This window comes from Xyrauchen texanus, chromosome 30 (genome assembly GCF_025860055.1).
Source record: "Xyrauchen texanus isolate HMW12.3.18 chromosome 30, RBS_HiC_50CHRs, whole genome shotgun sequence".
In the NCBI taxonomy this organism is placed as follows: domain Eukaryota; kingdom Metazoa; phylum Chordata; class Actinopteri; order Cypriniformes; family Catostomidae; genus Xyrauchen; species Xyrauchen texanus.
The window spans coordinates 26095106-26114296 of NC_068305.1; the positions used below are offsets into that span (position 1 = coordinate 26095106).

General features: G+C 37.4%; 1 protein-coding gene across 1 annotated transcript in view; it reads left to right on the forward strand.

Moving 5' to 3' along the window:
* LOC127623927 (formin-like) overlaps positions 1–16425 on the forward strand; it is a 21801-nt gene extending 5376 nt beyond the window's left edge. Inside the window, exons 3-15 of the mRNA XM_052098509.1 lie at positions 437–578; positions 1794–1881; positions 3033–3094; positions 3265–3353; positions 3580–3709; positions 6278–6424; positions 7716–7775; positions 7958–8078; positions 13562–13654; positions 14986–15037; positions 15646–15795; positions 16028–16109; positions 16289–16425. Coding sequence (XP_051954469.1) covers positions 437–578; positions 1794–1881; positions 3033–3094; positions 3265–3353; positions 3580–3709; positions 6278–6424; positions 7716–7775; positions 7958–8078; positions 13562–13654; positions 14986–15037; positions 15646–15795; positions 16028–16109; positions 16289–16333 — 1261 coding nt within the window. The 3' untranslated portion in view covers positions 16334–16425. The remainder of the gene's footprint in view (positions 1–436; positions 579–1793; positions 1882–3032; positions 3095–3264; positions 3354–3579; positions 3710–6277; positions 6425–7715; positions 7776–7957; positions 8079–13561; positions 13655–14985; positions 15038–15645; positions 15796–16027; positions 16110–16288) is intronic.
* Positions 16426–19191: the final 2766 nt, after the last annotated feature.

The following is a 19191-nucleotide window of genomic DNA, read 5'->3' on the forward strand; positions in this document are numbered from 1 at the left end:
CTCATGAAAACTTTCCTCTCTCTTGTTGAGCATTTAGTCAAGCCAAAACTGAACCCAGTCGAGGTTAGCTGTCTGCCACCGTCCTGGCTTCTTCATTATTTTAATGGGAGATAACATTTGGCAAGTCAAATTACTCACATTGAGCCCCTGTTGATTTTCCTTTTCCTGCTTTTAGACTTGATTGCACAGCAACAATAAGTATCTAACGTTACTTTGTTTTTTACAAATGCCACTATTAGTAATTGCTTTGGTTGGTGGCCTGTGTTGTGACTTTGAAGTGTGACAATTCAACCTCAATAAGCTTATATATAATAAGCAAAAACATTTTAGTGAGAAATTTTGCAATAGGTCTATGAAAAGCAGGAACAGTCACAGTAATTTAGCCATTCCTACACAATTCCTATCTTCATCTCACTCTTTCTGCCTTTTTTCTCAGAAATGATGAACTGTGGAGCTCACTGGAAGAGCCAGAGATAATAAACACCAAAGAGTTTGCGGAAAGGTTTGCCAAATCCACAACGCCCACCAAAAGAATGGTCGTGTCTGAGACCAATGTGAAGAAAGGCAAAGCGAAGAGGGTACATTATTTATTTATGTACTGAGAAAAATGACATGACATATACAGTAAAAGGTCCTATTGTACATGACGGTTGTACCATTCATTGTATGTATTTATGAGTATATTGTATATAAAGTACAGAAACGAGAAGTTTGCACTAGAGGAAGTAGTTTTCAATATTTCCAAATATTGAAAAAAGAGAATCCTAAGAAAACAAATTGAAAACTCAGGTGATTACTTTTCAGATTACTTTGGCAGTCATTTGTAATTTTGATATTGTTAGGTAGGTCTAACAGAAATATATATGATGTGCTGTCACTTTAGAGAGTGGGCAAAGGCAATACATTGATTTTTGTTATTAACTATTTTTATTGATTCCAGTCACAGATTAAATAAACATGACAGAAAATATAGAATCAAGTTATTTGAACTTAAAACCATTCCCCCCGATCATTAATCACCACTCCCAGAGTATCTGCCAAATTTGCTACTCCCAAAAATAGTACAGAGCAGGTGGCGCAGCTATAAATACCTAAAGAACTGAGATCTGAGAATTCCAAAATGTTGAAACAAATTTTCAAAGGATCTCAACACTCCAGTCTCATATAGGTCACTGAGTGTAACATCCTTCACAATCCACTCTGACCAGCAGAAAGGGGACTTATTAATACATAATTTTGGATTCAGCCATATGCTTGAGCTTTGCTGAATCACTTTCACTTCACCATCCAAATGGACTCCCGGGCTTTTGGCCTGCTTCTCATGGGCTTCAGCTTCAGCACGTAGGAGGAGGATTTTTAATTATTTGACATATTCTCTTCCTAGGACAGTTAAGAATCAGGGTGTATCACCAGTTTATGACACAAAAAGTATTAAAAAAATTATTAAAAGTATCTGCAAAGTGCGCAGAGATCACCGTTCACACGTCTGAACCACGCATGGCACCACGCGACTCCCTATTTACTACTGTTTATAAAATATGATCATGTTGTTATACCTTTGGCAGGCAGATTTTATGTTAGAATTTTCTAACGGTTTTATTGTTATTCAGTTATTCCCCCTTTGTATAATACAAGTATTATATTTAACACTCATTATGAACTTCAATTAATGTGGTAGGTTGGACAAAATTCTCTTGATGTATGATCTTAGTAATTTAGATGTGAATATGTTAGTTTCCCTGATAAATGTATTCAATATATTTTTATTTATTTTTGACTATTGAACATTTTAGGTTATCAAGCTACTAGATGGCAAGCGCTCTCATGCCGTGGGCATCTTAATCTCAAGTCTCCACCTGGAGATGAAGGACATCCAGCAAGGTAAATCACATTGAACAACCCCAGACATGCTGAGAAATCGGATCAGCAGAGATTCGGTTTGATCCGTTTTATAACTATATGCCTTTTGTCATAGAAATTCTGAAATAAAAAGACTCAAAAGCAGAGGACTGTCTTTCTGTAAGTTTAATTTCTTACAAGAAATGAAAAGTCACCATTTGGAATACCAAAACTTCCTCTTGGTGTGTAAACCTAGAACCTTCTGTTAATTGGTTATTTATCAGTATCTGTGGAGTGCAGCCCCCACCTTCGCAAACTCCACCACACAGCTGCTCCTGCTTTCATCTCTGAGAGTTTGGGCTGTTTATTGTCTCAAGTTATTAAATTTGCTGTTACTTAACCCATAGTAAAAAACAAAACTCTTCTTAAACACACACATACACAGAACATTAGTTAAAAAAGAAGACAGTATTGTTCAACAGAGGACTGCATTAAATGCAACAAGAAACACAAGAATACATTTTAAAATGATAAGACATTATGTGGAATAAGCATATATTCCCATAAAACTTTCAAGACTAATTTTGTCTCCACTAATAATAAATAGACATGTAATAAGGATACATATTTGAGCAATCTGGATAGTAAAAGGAATGCCAAGAGACAATTTTTAAATAAGTCTGCATATTTTTAGAGACAGATCGTGCATAAGACAGTTCATATTAGGGATAAACTGGCTATATGTTTGTTAAATGAACTTGTCTTTTGGAGTATAGCTAGAAATTTTCATTTGGATCTCCCAGTTATGGCATTTATATCAGTCTCCCTTGCTAAACAGACTTTTCACATGGGTTTTCTTGAATCCATCACAGCTTGGCTTAACTGAGTCGCAGCGGTGCAGATCTTAATGATGATTTGAGTAAACTGAGTCCAACTTGCTAATGTATCATTTCTAGAACAATTACCACAGTGTTCTTACAACGAAAAAACTGCTGAAGCAAAGCTCTTGCAAAATTTTCTAATATATATATATATATATATACAGACTTGTATATTCTTATATCAGTGAGCTAACCAATATAGTTAGCCTAATAAATAAGAAATATTATAGACAAAATGTTTAGATATCACAATCAAGACACTCATATGATCAGTTTTTCTAGTAAAGAGGATAATACCATTTTCTCACACAGCTGTTTTGACTCTGGACAACTCAGTGGTTGACTTGGATGCTATTGAAGCACTGTATGAAAATGTAAGTATCCTGTAACACTGGATACCTATTTATTTATAATTTAATCAAACTTATTAATCCTTGTTCACATTACAGTCTTTTCTCTCTAGTTCCAGTTACAAAATAACTGTGTTTATGTGCGTATAGTTGGGTCAGTTGTCACATGTATGCATATGTTCTGTTTCTCTTAGAGAGCTCAGCCTGAAGAGCTAGAGAAGATTAAAAAACACTATCAAACTTCAGATGAGGAGCAGGTCAAACTATTGGACAAGCCTGAACAGTGAGATATTCCAAAAACATACCATATACTCTTAGATTCTTGCAGCCATATATTCTTCTTAGTCCAAAAAAGTAATACATCTTTGTCACATTCAAGAGCATATCCATTGCAATCTATATTTCTCAAAGGTTCCTCCACTTTAGAACAGGGTGAAGACCTGCCTTCTCAACACTACTCACTTTAAGTGAACAGTTTGCACTGATGTTTCATTGATTTTCCCTCACAGGTTCCTTTATGAACTCTCCCAGATTCCTGAATTCTCCAGTCGAGTTCACTGTTTCATTTTTCATTCGAACTTTACTGATGCCATTGCCTCAATCCAGCGCAAGACAGAGATTATTCTCCACGTCTGCAAGGTACAAAGAAACTTTAAAAAGGGTCAGACCACAGATATTATCAAACATTTGATAAAGTATCAATGCTGGCATTCTTTGCTCTCAAAAACAATCCTTCAAGCAGTTGCCATTTATTCAATTATGATCTAAGAGCTTAAAGAGGACTTGCTTTGTCTTCTTTACCTCCATTATGATGACTGTTATATACACAAATAGAAAAATTTGGCTGAAACCAAAAGTCGTTTTTCCCTATTAAAAAACTTTTACTCTAAAATAAATTAATTACATTTTTTAACCTTAAAAAAGCAGATCCCTATCTGTCACTCACTCAAAGTTGTATCAATGTAGTGACATTAGGGGTCACCCTTGGGAGCCCCAAAGACAGGTCAATGGGAATTGGCGAGTTGAATTTGCATGCCACTACCCCGGAAATATGAGCATAAAAGGAGCTGGCTTGCAACTTCTTCGGAGCCGAGCGGTTGTGTTCAGCGAGCTGAACACCTTTGCCGGTCCCTTCACCGCTGAAAGGGAGTGAAGCTGTTGGATTTACGGCATATTGCAGCGGTTTCTTCCCTCTTGCACTGGAGTTGTGCAGATAACTCCCCTGGGTGCTTCAGCAGCTAAAAGAGTATATTCTTGCCACACAAAAAAAAAAGAGTATATTTCCTACGAAAAGAGTGGCACTGACAGAGCTTTTTTGTCAAGATGCCATTCCGTCTGTGTATTATTCCTGGTTGCGTTCGCTATCTCTCCGCTTCTGATGGCCATGATTGCTGTCTCACGTGCTTGGGTGCGTTCCACGCGGAGAAATAGTTTGTGGATGGTTCATGTCCACATTGCGAGAACATGACCATTCCTTTTACCTACATGTATGAGGCCACGACTGTTAGCACTGGGGCTGATTTGGTGCCCTCAGTGGGAGATTCTCTGCCGGGAATCCCCCCACGGACCTCCCATTCCCCAGCACGGTCATGTGCCTCGTTCGAGTTCTGGGATGAGACTGCTGGCTCGTCTCATGGTGGGTTCACAATCTCATTTGGAGCTGGTGAAGAGGATGAGCTCTCGATCAGCGCATCGGAGAGCAGGCTCATCCAGACTCAGCCGAGGACTCAGTTGGGCTCCCACCCTCGTTGCGGTCGCCTATTTGCATGTTGACGTGGAACTCTCCACTCCCCCCTGAACCCACGCGGCTTGACAATTGGTTCCTGTGCCCAGAGCGCCGCTCACGGCCATGCCCCACCCCGGTTTCTTTATTTACGGAGGTGCATGGTGAGCTCATGAGATCATGCCGGGCAACTTATACTGCCTGGACCCGATTTGTGGGCTCCTCCACTCTTGCTACCGTCGACGGCGGGGCTGCCATGGGGCGATTCCCCAGGTGGATCAGGAGGTTGCGGTGCACCTGTGCCCGCAGAGCACCACCACCTGGCGGAACCATCTGAGACTCCCATCCAGGGCCTGTTGGCGTACATCGTCACTGGCAGCTTGGGCCTACGGTGCCGGGAATCCTCCCACTGCCCGCAGTGGTATTCCCTGACAGAGGCTCCCCTCGGCACAGATCGCTGGCACACAGCTGGCCCCTGGTGCTATGCAAGTATGCGTTCCCCCAGTGAGCCTACTTGCACAGACGCTGTGCAAGGTCAGGGAGGACAAGGAGCAGGTCATCCTAGTAGCACCCTACTGGCCCACCCAGTCCTGGATCTCGGACTTCACTCTCCTCATGACACCAGCCCCGGACACTGTGCTTGTCTCGGCTCCTCAACATAAAACCTGAATGAATGGTTGCAAGCCAGCTCCTTTTATACCCATATGTCCGGGGGTTTCGTTCAAATATCACTCGCCAACTCTTATTGGCTTCCATTGGCTCCCAAGGGTAACCCCTAGTGTCACTACATCGACACAACATCTCTTTCCCTCCATCAGGGAATGGAGGTTACAAAAATAACCAGGACATTTTATTCTACATGGGGTAGGGGTGCCATTATTGGGGCAATTGATGTGAAAAAAATGTTTATTTTGCACATCTAACAAAATTTTGCACTTTTGTTTTCCCCATTCTAAACACTTATTATGATGGAACACTATACATTTATAAAATAAAATAACTTATTGAGTACAGTTGCTTTATTTATAATATGTAAAAAAAAAAAAAAGGCTGTTTGCATTTCTAAAATATTTATGTGCTTCTGTTTTTGCAATTCTTACAATTTTACAAATTATGATAGAACATTATAAATACATATTATGCATATTATATGCATGTATAATATATCATATCATATTATGCATATTGTACAATATATATGATGTGCTTTACATTTTCTGCATTTAATTTATTTTGGTTGGTATTTCTTTATATTACATACAGAGAAAAAAAAGTTATTTGTATACAATTTTTTACATTTACATATTTAAATATGCATAAACCTTCAGTTTTTCATATCACCATTGTCATGCTTATGATAACTGATATGCCAATGGTTTTAATTGAGTCAATAACTGACTAATACATACTGGTAGCCGATACAACATTGCATCCTTATACACAAACAAATATCAATGTATAATTTATGTGCCAAACTGTTCCAGTATCTATTGGAGAAAGACAGTGTGAGGGAGGTGATGGGGCTGGTGCTTGCTCTAGGAAACTACATGAATGGAGGGAGCAGAGCTCGAGGTCAGGCAGATGGCTTTGGGCTTGAGATTCTTCCTAAGCTTAAAGATGTCAAGAGCAGGGTAAAGTTTTTCTCCATACACTGACCAAGACCTTAAACTCAAACAAATTGCGAATCCCCATTTCCTTGAGCAGAGGAGCAGTTTTTTAAAACTATCTTAAATTGCAAGTCTTTTTTTTATTTTGTCCTTCAAAGTATATAATATATATATATCATTTTAATGTAGCTGTTGGGGAATCAAGCAAACCTAATGAAACTACACTGATGTACTTTAAGGCATGGGTCAACTATATTACGAAGGCATATTTTTATCAAAAGGTTTAAATGTGTTCTTAGGACAAAGGTTTTTTTCATGAAAGTCAGGTCGGGGCATGTTGTCACATTTTTTTAGGGCAGGTTTTTAAGTGTATTTCAGATGTTGTAAATGTGTCAATTACAATATGTTTTGGCCAAAACAAGATTTTGATCAGGGACTAAAAACAGTTTTGGAATGAAAAGCAAAAGGCAATGAAAATAAAAAACGAAAATCAGTTTAAATAGTTCAATCACCCTTTCAATTGTTCAAAAGTGAAAACATAATTTTTTAATGCTAGTAACATGTTAATAACTGGTTCATTTTATTCTGATAATTTTTCATGAAACACAGACCAAAGGGTTTATCACAGTACATTTTTGTAATGAAAACACTTCCTGAAGTGCCTGAAAAAATTAGGCGTCTCTCGTTTTAGTAGAACATAAGCATGTGCTTTGATTCTGACAGACAGCTAATTTAAAAACAAATGTTAAAAAAATTTAAATCATTCGACCCGCAAATGGAGATGTTAGTCCAAACACACCAAAGCAGTGTGCGTATTCATGCAGGAGAGAGATTTAAGCTATTTATTTTAGATGGCCAAATTAATATTTTTAATATTTTTGGGGATGTATTTTATAATTAGAATACATTTATTGAAAGGACGTTACTTTCTATAGGCTTTTGTATTCTATGTTGTTATGATTTCTTTCCTGCAAATTCCTTAACATGGTAAAAAAAATGGAAATGCTTATTTTTGCTTATTTTGGTTGAGGCAATTCCCTAATTTTGAGCTTGTTTTTCCTAAACAGGTGGCTTGTTTCTGTTGCGAGATCTGGAGACACTGCAATCTTTTTTTTCCTGGGCTAAACTGGTGAAAATGTTTAAAGCTTTTTTGTAGCCAAGACTTCAAACATATAGCAATACTGAGAAATATTCTCTGGAGTAAAAAAGTGTGACAACTTGCCCTGGTCTCGCCTATAGTATGATTATTTATGATTTGTATGATATATAGTATGAGTATATGAAGTTATTTACATTATTCTCTATAAATCTACAGGACAATCGCACAAGCCTGTTGGATTACATTGTTTCCTACTATCTGCATCACCTTGATGAGGTAAAGCATGAAAAATTGTTCATATGTAACCTTTAATCTAATGACACCCCATCTGAAAAGACCAGCATATGTTGTGTTTTTTTTTGGGGAGTTCTTCCAGCTAGACCAGCACCAAATCAGCTCTAAACATCATAAAAGCACCAGATTTTCATCCATTCAGCTTACTTTCAATCTCTCTTCAGAATGCTGGGACGGAAAAGAGTATCTTTCCATTGCCTGAACCTCAAGATGTTTTTCTTGCCTCTCAAATAAAGTTTGAAGACCTCTCAAAGGATCTGAGAAAGTTGAGCAGAGACTTGGCAGGTAAGAATGACCAAAAGCACTTTCAAGGGCTTAAAAACTATTTTAGTGTACAGCTGATTTACTATATCTTCAAAGGAGCAAGATTAGATGTGTTTGGTTGGATGGAAGGCTATAATTCTCCAATGGCTGACTGTAACTCTATCAGTGGCTCACACTAATTCACATGGACTAGACTCTTAGACTCTCAAATTACAGCGGATTTTGTAGCTTCTGTTAGCAACAACTCATTAGATCAGGTGGAATCAAGCTACATGCTTTTCAGTGTATGTTTGCGGAGCGTATGTATGTATGTGCACGCATACATGTGGAGACGCTGTGGAGTCTGTGTGATTTTACCCTGGCGCCTTTAGATGTGACTTTAATCCTACCCATCATCTTGCTGCTTCTGGTATTGTGTGATTTTTCAGCTTTGTTGCTCATGTTGTCGGAGAGGCCAAAGGCTACAGTGCCTTGGTGCTTATGTAATCGGAGAGAAGAGCAGTTTATCGCTAACGGGATGGGCTTTATCTTTATAGATATGCACTGCCATCCTCCTGCTACACTGTATCAGTCCGAGTTCAGTGTGCCCTCACAGATGTGTGTCAGAGATTCTTTTCTTTACCTCTCAACAAGACTTTCTTATCAGGCGAGACTGCCAAATCTGGCCCATCGCACTCTCCCTTTTTTTCTGTTGTTTGAACTCCATTCATGACTGAGGGGGTTTGTCTTTTTTGTTTTTATGCTGTGTTTATTTTTTTGGGGGGTGTCTTGGGTACATCACTTATGGTCCCTCTGAATATTGGCTGCTCAAAGTGACCACATTTGTGTTATTTTGTGGAGCAAGTAAGTGCTGCACTAATCAGATTAGTCACTGTGTGCCTACACAGCAGTTAATGTTCCTGTAATATTGTTTCCAAAGACTACATTGCGAAGCACATCCACTGCTTTCAAATGTCTCCACAGCTGATTTGAGACAAATTTTTGATCTCTTTGTAATCGTTGCGGCAGTGGTTTGGCTCATCACGATGTACAGTTGAGAAAACCTGAATATATATCCTGCCTTCATGGAAATTGCCTCGCAATAAACAATGTCTGTGGTATACATGAGGACTAACTTAATCAATGTAAGCTATAATTAATATAGCATAGTCGATTATTCATTTTAAAATGCTGTGGTAAAGATGTCTAAACACTGCTCCCTCATTCACAGTTTACACAAATGCTCAATGAAAACAGTTGTGTATGTAACGATATCTGGGGTGAGATACAGATGGAGCGTGTCCAGCAGTGCTGGGTTCCCATCACGGTGTATTATGTCTGGGGCAGGAGACTGGCTCCTCTGATTCTCTGATTGGATGGAGGGCTGGCGGTGAACAAATAGAGCTATTTAGGTTGACAAGTGGTACAATGACTATCTGAGGATGCTATCAGAGGTGCGTCTAAACAGATCTTGGCGAGAAAAATAATTTTGATAACCTCTGACTTTGCCACAGGTTGAGCTCTAGTTAGTTCTATGGTGTTTTATTCTACTCTTGCTCATTGCCTAGAGGCTTAAGAACAAGTGCAAACAAAAGAGGTTAAAGTGATGGTTCACCCAAAACTGAAAATTCTCTCATCATTTAGTAACTCATATTTTTCGAAACCTGTATGACTTTCTTTTCTTACATTGGACATAAAGGAGATGTTAAGTTGAATGTTACCCTCAATCACCATTCATTTTCATTGGAACTTTTTGCAAAACAGTAGGGACCCAATTTTAAGAGCACACATGCTAAGCGCTGCACTATGCATTAAGTCATAAGCGAAAAGTTAATGGGCATGACCATGAAGTTTTGGTATTTTTGTGCAAGCATGTGCCAAGTACAGGCGCAAGTGGGGTTTGGTGAAATTTTGTGAGCAAAGCACTAATGGGCTGGTCAAGTGCAATTTAATTCTGAGGTTCTTCTCCGGTTATTGTACCATCTGTGTCCTATAATATAGCCCATAACCTGTCAAGCACCAGTGATATAAACAAAGACAACACATTCATAAATAGTTTGAAATGGACTTATGTTTCTATTCTTCTAATGTAGACAGTCCATTTTGTGCATTAACTGCATACTTGTTGAATGTCACGCTCCTTTTATATGCTTAGAAAATGTGACGCTCCATTAAAGTATTATTATTAAGTATTATTAATCATTTAATTTTAATCATATTAATAATTTTCATCCACTGACGCACAAATCAAGTCTAGTATTGATAGTGATTGTATCTGCACGCACTTCACTTCTACCGGTCAATTTGTATTCATTTATAAAAACAAAAAAAAAATTCAACCAAAACATATTTCTATATTCAAATTACTCTTCAAACGAAATGAAAATATAATCATCACACCAAATCCAAACATTTCCACCAGCCCCTTGTGCAGTGACTTAAAGCTGCACTATGGCTATGTTCAGACTGCAAGTAAATCTGATTTCTTATCGAATCAGATCTTTTCAGGCAGACTGTCCACACTATTAATGGCAAGAGAGCAAATCAGATTTGCACATTCAGACATACCCAACCTATCTGCATGGGTTGGTTTTGCAGCAACATAGGTGTACCCATGTGACGATGATTTCAAAACAGATGTGGTAAAAATGGAGGTGCATCATCTCGCTCTCCAAATAAGCGCCCTGTCCAGTCACGATGCATAACTCTGAGACTGGTAAATAATGTGATGTTCCGTGCTGCAGTCACCAATTGGTGCAAAATACCATTTGAAATCCGAATTGAGCAGCCAGAGCGCCCACACTGAGACACGTCTGAAAAATTCTGATTTCAATCGCATTTGAAACCACCTCCCGATGTGGTTTGAATCAGATTCGGAAAAATCTGATTTCATGTGGGGGTTTTTTTGCTGTCCAGACTGTCAAAAACTCATCTGGATACAATCTGGATATACAAAAAATCAGATTTTTAGTGGCAGTCTGAACAAGGCCTATGTAACTTTGTGCTCTCTTTCGACATCTGTGGTTGAAAATTAAAATTGCAATTAAGTTGCAGAATAATACATTATGTCAGTTGTGTTCTGGAACTGCTCTTCTGGTTGATGAATCCCCCAATTTTATCTTATCTGGACATCGCCGATGAGTGATCATTTGGCACAGCCATTGACCAGCAAAATAAAAATGGCTTTGCCGACCCCTGCACTACACTCAAAGCACTTTTAAATAGAGAACAGAGTACTCCCCACAGCCACCACCAGTATATCATAATATGATTATTCAAGTGTTTTATCTACTATTAATGTTTAAATTGTACTACAGTTTTCAATGTAAGAGGTTAAACACGTGATATGGCTGATATGAGTTCAATAGAAGACTTTATTAGTTTTATACAATATTTTCCAGCCTCAGTTACTACAGTAGCATATCTATACAATGCACACAATAAACCAAAAAATACAAAACGAGGATTCAATAATGATGGGGATAAAATATACTTTATTGAATATAACAATAAATGCTTAAATATGCTAAATAACAATTACAAGAAGTCAATTTCAGAAGTTATCCATATTAAACATGTCACGGTATCTTAGATACATCGCGTTCGGTAAACAGATAACAACTTCGCCAAACGAATAACAGATAAACATCCATCTAGACTGCAACAATGCTGTCCTGAACCGTGTGTGTTACTGAACTGAGCTGAACAGCGTTGTTAGTTTCTCCAGTCAAAATATGAGTCAGCCGGCACTTCTTTCCTGTGTTTGCAGACATGACGTAATGGTGCAAGGATGAACGTCATAAGCCAGTGATTTCGCACCAAATCGAACCCGACAGCTCAAAATACAAATCATTTTTATAGTGAATCAGGGTAAGGTAAGGACATTGTTTTGAAGACTAATTTAATCAATAATGGCAATTTGTTTATTTTTAACCAAACAATCTTACATAGTGCAGCTTTAAAAAATCAATCTACGATAATAGGTGAAAAATACCAATACAAATTGGATCCTAAATACAATTGTAAATTTAAACAATGATAATAACTGAAAAATAAACCATGACCTATAGATAGTTTAACACAAATCTCATACATTTTAGTGTCATAAAATGGTTACAACTGTGATTGTCAGGGACATAATTTGATGATCCACTTTATTTTTAGAGATTTGACATGAACTTTATTGCCACCTGCTGGAGGAATCTCCAAACTGCAAATGTAGAAACTGAATTTAGACACTGAATTGAGAACATTAAACATCTGAGCACCAGGAAAATATAAAATTGCGCTTTGCAGCACTTCATTAACATACAATACACCCACAGTTTGTGCATATACACCCACAGATAGCACAAACACTCCCACCCAAGGCCACTTGCACTTTATGCTAGCATGAAAATTGTGCTTAGAATAAGTGCTCTCACTGCATGTAGTGCTGCGCTTTGTGCACTCATGAAACTGGGCCCTTAAAGTGAATGATGACTGAGGCTTTCATTCATCCTAAACATCTCCTTTTTTGTTCCACTGATGAAGTCATACAGGTTTAGGACAACATGAAGGCAAGTAAACAATGACAAAGTTTTCATTTTGGGGGAAACTAACCCCTTTGGATCTGTTTTGTTTTTGTCAGTAACTGTATAATAATCTGAAATAGCTGCATTGACAGGCCCTATAACAGGCTGCCACTTAGCATGCACTCTTTAATAGTAACACACAGACCAGCAAAAAAAATATATTTGTTTTTAATCCTGTACTTCTGTGAGCAAAACTTTGACTTCATAATCTACTAGCTGTTTTTTTTTTTTTTTGTTTGTTTGTTTGTTTTTGGCTTTTTTCCTCGGCTCTTTCATTGTTCTTACAAACAAGTTGAAACATGACCTTTAGAGATTTGTCTTTATAAACCGTGTACTATGTAGAGTAGAATCTTTGCTATGTATTAGTTTATAAACAGTTTACTAGTGACAAGATTAGGTGCTGTGTATTCTCAACATCAGACACTGCCATTAATGTATTATATATACACATTACTGCAAAAAACATAAATGTAAATATAATGAGGCAATAGATTGTGGCATTTATTTTTCAAGATCTGAACTATAATTACTGTGATATTGGAATAAAAAGTAAATGCTGATGGTGGGCTAACAGAAATAAATTACTTTGTTTTTGGATAAAATGTCGTTTAACATTTAGAATCAACTTTATTTTCCTACTGACTTTTGCAAGACTCTTTTAAGGAATTGTTCACCTGTTTTTCTAAACCCATATTACTTTCTTTTCTCTGTGCGGCATAAAACAAAATGTTAGGCAGGATGTTATCCTCAGTCACCATTCAATTCCTATGTATGGAAAAGTGAATGGGGACTGAGGTTTACATTCTATCTAACATACTGTGTTCCACAGATGAAAGAAAGTCTTACAGGTTTGAAACATAATGGGTGAGTAAATCAGAATTTTCATTTTTGGGCAAACTATCCCTTTAAAAGCATTACTTTAACCAAGTGTTATTGTTTATTTGCCTACAGTTTGTGAAAAGGACGTCCTAACTGTGTGTACTATCTCATCTCAAGAACACATGCATCCATTCAAGGAGAAAATGGACTTTTTTATTGCTAACGGTGAGCTATGAAAGAACTTCTGTTAGGGTTTAGTCTTCGATTTATGTGCACTGTCTCATCATACAATCCCTTCTGTCTAACTTATTCAGATATGAGGTCAAGTTGGTTGCTGAGATGGCCAGCCTCACTAGATGATTAATGGAGGAGTACACATTTTTGCTTAGATTGTGTATACGATTGTTTTGTTCTCTTTTGTTTTCAGATCATAGACTCAGATACATGGAGATATAAACTGATCATCATTTGCCACAGCGATGGATGAGACAATGCAAGCGATAGGAAGACAGAAAAATGTGATTTTATACTGTTGGTAGTTTATGTATTGAGCAGCAAAAGAGAAATTAGTTTAAAACAAAGCTTTTATTCTCACCACAGTCATCTTACTACATTTATTTGATTGTCTCTGCTACATAGATAAGGAAGCGCACATCCTGCAGCCATGAATAACATCTGCAATGTGCCCTTTTGGAGACTTGATAAGTGTCTGTGACTCCATACCTGTACGAGACAGTTGGTCAGACTCAGAAAGCAGACATAGAGATTGGAATCAGGGAGACTAAGGCAATGAAGGAGACTGCATAGTAAAGGAGAAACATTATTTTGAACAATGTTTTTCAATGGGGGGCCTGGGTAGCTCAGTGAGAATTGACGCTGACTACCACCCCTGGAGTCGCGAGTTCGAATCTAGGGTGTGCTGTGTGACTCCATCCAGGTCTCCTAAGTAACCAAATTTGCTCAGTTGCTAGGGAGGATATAGTCACATGAGGTAACCTCCTCGTGGTCACAGCTAGTGGTTCTTGCTCTCAATGGGGCACGTGGTAAGTTGTGCGTGGATCGCGGAGAGTAGCATGAGCCTCCCTTGCTGTGAGCCACCTGATAAAATGCGCAGATTGACTGTCTCAGAAGTGGAGGCAACTGAGGTTTGTCCTCTGCCACCCGAGTTGAGGTGAGTAACCACGCCACCACGAGGACCTACGAAGTAGTGGGAATTGGGCATTCCAAATTGGGAGAAAAGTGGATAAAATAAAATAAAACACTTTTTTTTCAGGCACTGGGATAAAAGTTAGGACTTTTAGACAGCAGTGATCTTTGCAGTATGACTGACAGAGCAGGGGAATAAAGAGGCTACATTATTAGGCTTCTGAAGTAGGTCCCTATTAGAAGAATTGTTCCTTTGTGTATTGTAACCATTTGCAGGAGCCTCTATGAAAATAGAAGTCTCCTCAAACTTACTACTGATTATGATGAGAATGCATCTGGATTACCATACATTATGCAATGGCCTGTTTGGCTTAGATCTAAATGTTAATATACATATTTTCATTTTACAGCACAAAAAGAGGTAATTGCTATGGAACACCAAGTGATATCAGCACGTAAAAGGTACAGGCAAATCACCCTTGTTCAAAATGTTACAAACTTTGCTTTTAAATGAAACGTTAAACTTTAAATACATTTGCAGTCCTTCATTTCGACTATTAAAGGAATAGTTGAAATAAAAATAAAAAATCTGTCACCCTCATTTCATTCCAAATCTGTATTACTTCCTTTGTATGCAGAACACAAAAGGAAAAGTTTAAATTAATATCTTGATCCGTCTTTTCAATCAACTATTCCAACTTATAATGACTCTTTTTAAAGCTTAAAAAGAACCCAGACGTATCATAAAAGTTGTCCATGCGATTCATGTGCCATAGTTCAAGTCAAGTTGAAGGCATACAATATATGTTTTTGAAAAACAAAAGTTTAAGTCAAATCCAAAGTTTTCAGTAAAAGTCATGACATCCACTGCACGTTCTTGAGCACTATGAGAGAAGCTCGTTCACAGAGGCTTTTAGCACATAAGTTCATGTGAGAACTTACGTTGTTTAGCACTAAAAGCAATTCAAAAACATGAACATTACTTTAATTATACTTTATGGCCATTTTTAAAGGAATAGTTCACTCGCACTTATGCCATCCCAGATGCGTCTGACTTTCTTCTTCCTCAGGTTCTGTTACCTGGTGGAGTTCTTTGGGCTGAAGCCACGTTCTGGAGAGCAAGAGATTTTGCCTGGCCATGTTTTCACACTTTGGTTTGAATTCTGTAATGACTTCAAGATGAGATGGAAGAGAGAGAACAAGGTCATGTCCAAACAGAGGTGAGAATTTAGTAGGATGTCTAGTGTCTAGCATTTTGTAACATATTTGCTACTTCTCTAAACAAGGTAATACTATCACTACCAGGTATTGGTTTTAGTGTATTTAAACATTAAAAGTAATTGGAATGCAAACAATATTTTAACGTCAAATGTTTTTTTTTATTATTCAATCTTTAGAGGAACCAAAAAGGAGATGGTATCATTATGCAATCTATGTTCTTTTTGACTTTAGACTCAAAGAGGCCCAACAGTCAGTGCGCACCATTACAGCAGTGAAGAAAATTGAGACCAGAATGGCCCATGCAAATGGACTGGTAAGATGGCAGATAGATAAGTAGTTCAGACCAAACACTAGTAACGATTGTGCTTTCATGAGTACGGTTTTTAAACAGCATAGTGCAATTTAACAAAACTTGATGAGGCTTCATAATGGTGTTCAATTAGGGGCATAGAAACTATGTGTTAAATGTGTATGTTTCTTTTTACATGACAGAAAGAGAGAGTACGTCTGAAAGAAGCAAGTCTGACCACCAACTAAAACTCTCTGTCATTTTCAAAGAGGACCAGATACATTTTTATGCAAGACCTCCAGCCTATTCTGGCCCAGTGCACCTGAATTTGTTGGCAGGGACAGAATGAGCTGCACCTGCTTGTGCAGCACTATTTCTCCAGACTGTTAGTTACAGGACAACAACCTGAACCTCAGTGTAGTGGGTTCTGGGTGTAATCCAATAACCCATCGCTCACTTACACATTTTAGAAACAAAAATCGGGTTTACTATGTTTAGTAAGAGATGCTCTGGAACCTTGACCAGTCTAAACCATTAAGGGTTCAAACATTTAGAAAATAGCAAGCTCAACATTCAGCTTTAGAAAAGGCAGTCACTTTATTTTGCATACTGAGTAGCAATGCTGAGTAACTTTTGTGACCACATTAAATCATTACAGAATATTAATAAACATTAAGTGTCCCATTCCAATGATGATATACATGTAAAATAATATATAAAAGGCATTTTAAATATTCTTTATGAAGAACTTTAACTTTCAATTCTATCTTGATGAACATCACATTTTTATTGATTCTATACAAAAAAAAAATCCTGATTTCAAAACTTGAAGTATCTATTCTGCCCTGCAAAGTCAAAACACAGTAACTACACATATGGTCATAATTGTTATGACTAAAACCGGGTCTCTTAGACTATGATCTGTCCTGTGACAGACAAATGTTTCTCAACTCTGGTCAGATTCAAAGAAAAACAGTGAAACTATTTTATAATTCACTCTTTTGGGTGGACAATCAATAAACTATTCTTAGTTTCTGTGTTGGTGTAATTGCTGCATTTTGGATTTGTAGGGCAGTGTTTACTATAATATACCAGTGTTTCCCAACCTTTTTTTCTGCCACAGGACACTTTTTACTATTAAAACAAATCCCATGGCACACCTCTATCCCACTGTCCCACATAACCATCGTTGAAAGTTTTCTTTTTCAAGAACTTCCATGTTTTCTGTTTTATTTGCGTGTTTACTCGTAATGTTTGAGAATCAGCTATGCAAAAAACACAAGTCATGTAGGTACGGTGTATAATGAGATCACAGGTGGCAAGAGTGCTAATTGGGTAATGAATAAAACAACAATTTTGCATATTTTCTTATTTTTAGATTTGTTCTTGCAAAGCCACAGCAAATATTTTTTTATTTATCTATTTATTTACATGCTCCAGAATAACATTTAAGAGTGGTAGCACAAGTGTTAAATTCTATAAATGGTCGCACCGGTCCAACTGAAAGAAAATTTGTTATTCTTTCATGGTTTCTCTCTTTTTATCAGGATCTTCATGATTAAAATACAGTCATCTGAAGACACACTTTTTCTACAATCAAAGATTTTACACTGAAGGAACGTTTCATTGTACCCATAGTTTTAACTGTGGCATTTGCAATAAGATCATAGTAACCAAAATTGAAACTAAAATCATGATTAGCAGTAATAACCATAAAACAAATTATTTCATTTTTCATAAGAAAAACACATCCAGATATTAAATTGTATTCTCCCACTACTACATTGATATAAATTCATGGTAAATATATATTTTTTTGAATATCTGTGATGTGAGGATTGAAACAATTTCTGTATTTTTATTGTGCCTTTTGTATATGTATATTTCTCCTTTATTCCTTTTCAATGCTGTTTAGAATGTTGGGGGTGTCTAATACAATTTAAAACTGATTTAATCATCGACACATTATGGGCTTTCATAGAGGTTTTAAACAAATAATCAATGCCGTATTCGTGACCCAGCCTGTGCTTCTCTCAGCTCTGTTTATGATGATCTGTGCACAGTGTGCAGCTGAGCTCACGAGACTGGTCCATGTGTAAATGCATGTCTCTGTACTGATCTGTCCATTGAGCCGCGCTGACAATCCAGGCAAAGCTGTTTCCCTTCGCGTTTGGAACATTTGCTATTTCTCATACAGAACAAAAAACGACAGAACACAATCAGAGAGTCAGCCAACTTTGTAGTCGCACCATTGCAACCTTTGCAAAGTTTAATCGCACTGTTAGGAAAAATGGTTGAAAAATTTGTCTCAGTCTGGAGCCCTGATTTATTTTGTGCAAACCGATCATTTTCCACGACACACGTGACAATCTTTCACGGCACTCTAGTGTGCTGCGGCACAGTGGTTGGGAAACACTGTTGTAGAGTAGCATATGCAACACATTTAATAAACACTTGTATAAGCACCAGGATAAAATGTATTTGACTGGATTTTGTTTTCTTTTTACAACATTACTTAATAAATGACACCCACAAAGTAGGCCTATCCTACATTACAAATAAAGCCAGAATAAGCTCTTTGCGTGAATGTGCAAATCTTGCTCCACACAGTGGAGAATAATATAATCTATTTTAATATGTCTCTCTTTTTAGGATTATACTTATCCTTTGTTTTTAAAGGACATATAATTGCTTAAATTGTATTTTGTATATATATAAAGGGCAGATTTCTATTTTCTCTTGCTAAAAAATCAACAAGAAAAGCTAAAACCAGCCCAGCCTTCCCAGGGTGGTCAGTTGGCTGGTTTTAGAGGGGTTTGGGGCACTTTTTAGCTGGTTAGAATGGGAGACCAGTTTATGTTGGTTTTAGCTTCTTTTCATTTTTTTCAGCACTCTTTAAATGCTTACATCTTAAAAATATATATAGTAATATCTACAGCTAATCAGGGGCGTAGATTCCAGGGGGGATGGGGGTGGAAGGTAACCCCCCAGTAAACAGAGTGCATAGTTGAACAACTAATGATGGAGGAAACTTAAACAATACACCTACATTAATCATTTAATTTATAAGATAGGAATGTATTGAATTGTAACTTTGAGACAAAAG